The 4,221-nt window shown below is 39.3% G+C and overlaps 1 protein-coding gene across 1 annotated transcript in view; it reads left to right on the top strand.

The window, feature by feature from the left end:
- The window catches only part of CSUI_006571 (60s ribosomal protein l7), a gene marked incomplete at its 3' end in the record, with an annotated part of 4,275 nt that extends 369 nt beyond the window's left edge, over positions 1–3,906 (top strand). Inside the window, exons 2-6 of the mRNA XM_068066727.1 lie at positions 3–285; positions 1,036–1,124; positions 1,474–1,594; positions 2,403–2,542; positions 3,639–3,906. Of these exons, the coding sequence (XP_067921297.1) occupies positions 49–285; positions 1,036–1,124; positions 1,474–1,594; positions 2,403–2,542; positions 3,639–3,906 (855 nt within the window). The remainder of the gene's footprint in view (positions 1–2; positions 286–1,035; positions 1,125–1,473; positions 1,595–2,402; positions 2,543–3,638) is intronic.
- Positions 3,907–4,221: the final 315 nt, after the last annotated feature.

The raw sequence follows: 4,221 nt of genomic DNA, 5'->3' as shown, positions 1-4,221 counted from the left end.
TCTTCTTTCGGAGATTTCTATTCTTTCGCTTCTCTCCTCCCCGTCAAAATGGCAAAGAAAAGACCAAGAGAGGAAGAAGGCGACGGGGAGCAGCATGGAGGGAGAGGAAAGCGCCAGAATATTGTGACGGCTCCTCATCTTCAAGAAGAAGGGTCTGCACGAGTGACTTTACGTCCGCGAAATCCGGGAGAAGCTCTTAAAGTCGCTGAAACCGTTTTAAGGAAAAGGTCCCAGAATCTTCAGGAGAAAGCAGCTCGAGCCAAAAAGATCAGAAGTCTAAAGCGAGTACGTCTCTCACTTTGCATGCACACGCACATCTGGAGGCAGAGGCAGATAGATTAGAGATAGATAGATAGATAGATAGAGAGATTAAAGATAGATAGATAGATTGAAGATAGATAGATAGATAGAGAGATTAAAGATAGATAGATATGCATACGAATAGATAGGTATGTTGGCTGGTGTTAGTTGGGAGAATCGATTGCTGGCTGAGAATCGATGCTTCAGTGGAGAGAAGTTGAGGGGTGAAGGCATTGTTGTTTGATAGGATAGCGAGAGATTTAGTCGTTAGTGCTGCTCCTGGAAAGCTTCTTTCTTTCCAAGGACTCTTCTGTACATGGCTGGTCTATGCTACCTCTCCATTCTAAGACACCCTAACAAGTCAGCCTGAGACATCTACTGGAGCAGGAGATAGACTGATGGATACGTAGATAGATAAATAGATCTAACGCAGGTAGACTGAAGATAGATAGATAGATTGATCGATAGGTAGATAGATAGATGTGTATATAAGTTGTGTATTTAGTGTGTATGTACAGCGTCTCTCTCTGGAATTTCTGTTTTGTATTCCTTTTCGCAGCTCTTCACTTCTTCAGTTTTCTTTAATTAGGTTGCTTTCCTTTCTTTCTTTCCTTTCTTTCTTCCTCTATTTTCTTTCATCAAGGGCAGCACCATCCAGTGACTAGCCAGCCAGTCGAGGTGTATATACACCCGATCCATGGCGCTCTTTCTTATGTTTTCTTTCTCTCTTTTTAGAATGCTTCCCGAAGAGAGCATCAGCAGACAATTAAGTCTGCCCAGTATTTTGTCAAGCGCGCACGCCTTCAGTCTTTAGATAACAAAAGGTAAGTCAGTCTCTCTCCTCTCTCTCTCTCTCCTTTCTTTCTCTCTCCTTTCTTTCTTTCTTCCTTTCTTTGTTCGATTTCGTCTTGGATCTATCTTTAGTCTCTCTGTCTCTTCTTTATCTTCTCTGGCATGTCACTTCTTCATTCTTTCATTCTAAACACATGGGATCTCCTCATCCTTGTCACCATTCTTATTATCCCCTTCTTCTTCTTCTTCTTCCTTTAAAGGATCAAACACGAGGTTACCTCTTTCCATTCAGTCGTCTTCTTTTCTTCTCGTCGGTCTTTTCTTGCTCCTTCTCATTCTCCTTTTTTCCTCTTTTTTCTTCTTCTTTTGGTACGGTGGTAGAGTGATCTTAGCAAAGAAGACGCCAGCGAAGAAGCCTCGGAGTGTGCGAGAGAAGCCTTTGATCCTCGTCGTTCGAAACGCCAGAGAAGGAGGCAACAGAGAAGTCCAATCTGCTTTCAAGGTAAGCAACTATACCCATATATACATATATATACATATATATATATATCTATGTATATCTATCTCTATCTCTCTCTTCACTCTGTTTCGTTGCTTCTCTCTTCTTCTTTATGAGACATACTATGAGAAAGGCTTTGTTTAGATTTCTTCGATTGAAGTGTTCGGGGGAAAATATAAAAGAACAGAGAAGAGAAAGAGAAAGAATTAAGACAGAGAGAGAGGAGCGATGGGCACACTTAGTCTCCTCTTCTCTTCTCGCCCTCCTATATGTCTTCTATCTCTACACGCATCTTCATACATACATATATATACATAACATGTAGACATACGTACAGATACCTAGTTTTCTATGCCTTCGTCTTCATACATACATGTCTGCACGTATATATATATATATATATATATATGTCTAGATAGATAGATAGGCATACACATGCATACATACAGGTATTCATACAGCTTCGTGTGTCTATAGGCTATTGTTGCATACATGCGGCCCACGTAGAGGGTACTGGGAGATATGCTATAGATATACAGCCTAGGCCTATCTATCCATCTATTTACTTGTCTCGAATCTACGTGTCATTTCTCTATCTTTAGCTATCGACGTGTGTATCTATCTATCTATTGACCTTCCTTCTTCATGCAAGCGCTTTACAGTCATCCATCTTCCTCTTTTGCTTCTCTCCGTCTCTCTCAGAGAAACATACAGAGATGTGTTGTATAGACATGAAAGTGTATGTAGAGAGAAGAAGAGAGATCTTTTTTCCTTCTTTTCTTTTTTCATGTGTATGTACACCTGGCATCAGAGACTCGATTTACGTCGGCCATTTGCATGCACGATAGTAAGGAATGACGAAGAGAGCATGAGACAGCTCCGAATTCTCAACCCTTTCGTCTTCTTCGGATACCCCACATACGCAACTCTACGACGTCTCTTTCTCGCTCGGTAAGGACCCTGTCATCTTGAATCTATCTATCTATCTACCTCTTATATGTCTTTCTCTAATCTGTTTCTAATGTATCTATCTATCTATCTTTAATCTATCTATCTATCTATCCATCTTTCTAGCTATCTATCTATCTCTTTATTCTCTATCTATATATCTATCGTGTCTCTTTGTATCTTTCGTCCTTATTCTCTTTTTCTGTGCTTCACCCTTGGGTCGCTCCTCTTTTCTTACGTGGGGACTTGCAGTTTCATGTCTCAATTCTCTGTAAAGACAGTCTGGAGACTTTTTAGCTGCATGCATTTCTCTTCCTTTGTAGGTGCATATCGAACACCTGTATACACCTAGATGATAGATCCACACGCGTACACAGAAGCTAGCCTAGTATGTCTCCTCTACCTTTACTACTACTTCTACGTCTACATATGTGGACCTATATATAGCCTATGTTCTCTACGCATGCAGTCGCACGCATGTGTCTCTCTCTCTTCATAGATATATATATTTATATGTAAATAGACCGTCTAGCTCATGGTAATAAGTTACATAGATATAGATAGCTGTATAGAGATAGATAGATAGATTGAATAGAGGTAGATATATCAAAGATAGATACAATTTGGTAGGAAGCAAATATGTCTATCGTAGACTCCGTAGAGGATCGACTCCTCGAAGTCTTCTTATCTATAGATATATATATATATCTCTATCTTTCTCTCTTTCTGTCTGTCTTTCTTTTTCGTCGTTGTTTCTCTCTTACAAGCGAAGAAGACTTAACAGTTTGGTTTGTGTAGGTTTCTTTCTCTTCCTCCTTTTCCGACTACACCCCTCATGGATGATGTGGAAATGAGAGAGGAAAGTAGACTAAAGACTTTCTATCTTCTTTGTCTGTATTCTGATCTCTTTGACAGAAAAACCTCTACTTAAAGAGAAAAAAGACCTCTCTCTTTTTCCTCTCTCTATCTCTCTCTCTCTCTTTGTCTTTGTCTCTCCATCTCTCTCTGTCTTGCTTGCTTTCTTCTTCTTTCTTTCTTTCTTTCTATCCTTCTTTCTCTTGGTGTTTCTGCGCTGTCTTGCTCCATGCGTTGTGTATAGAGGTCGCTTGAAGATGAGAGCGGAGAGGCCGAGGAGTCATGAGGAGGGGGAAGATGAAGAGGAGAAAGATACGACTACTACTACTACTATTACTACTAGCAAGGAGGAGGTGCATTCGCGAAAGAGAGAGAAGGTGGAAGTGGTTGATCTGTCTGATAACCTAACAGTAGAGAAGTGCCTGGGGTGTTACGGCTTGTTTTGTATTGAAGATCTCATTCATCATCTATGGACGCAGGGGACGCACTTCGATCAAATCAAATCTCATCTATGGTAATAATAAGAAGAAGAATACACAAAGACGATGACCTAAAAGGGGAGAAAGAAAAGCAACACGCAGTCCATTCTCAGCATCTTCATTCTCGTCCCAACAACATACATATCACATATTTATATCTATATATATATGTAATGTATATGCTATATACATATATATATCCCATAAACACATACACATTAGAACTCTGTATTCATGTATAAATATATTATATATATTACATATATTCACGTCATAACTCTCCATTCATATATATATATATATATATATCTATAATATATAAAATATATATAATATGTATATATATAT

Source organism: Cystoisospora suis (genome assembly GCF_002600585.1).
Source record: "Cystoisospora suis strain Wien I chromosome Unknown contig_3347, whole genome shotgun sequence".
NCBI classification, from domain to species: Eukaryota; Apicomplexa; class Conoidasida; order Eucoccidiorida; family Sarcocystidae; genus Cystoisospora; species Cystoisospora suis.
Note: the sequence above shows the minus strand (reverse complement) of the source record. Positions and strands in the feature narration are given on the sequence as shown.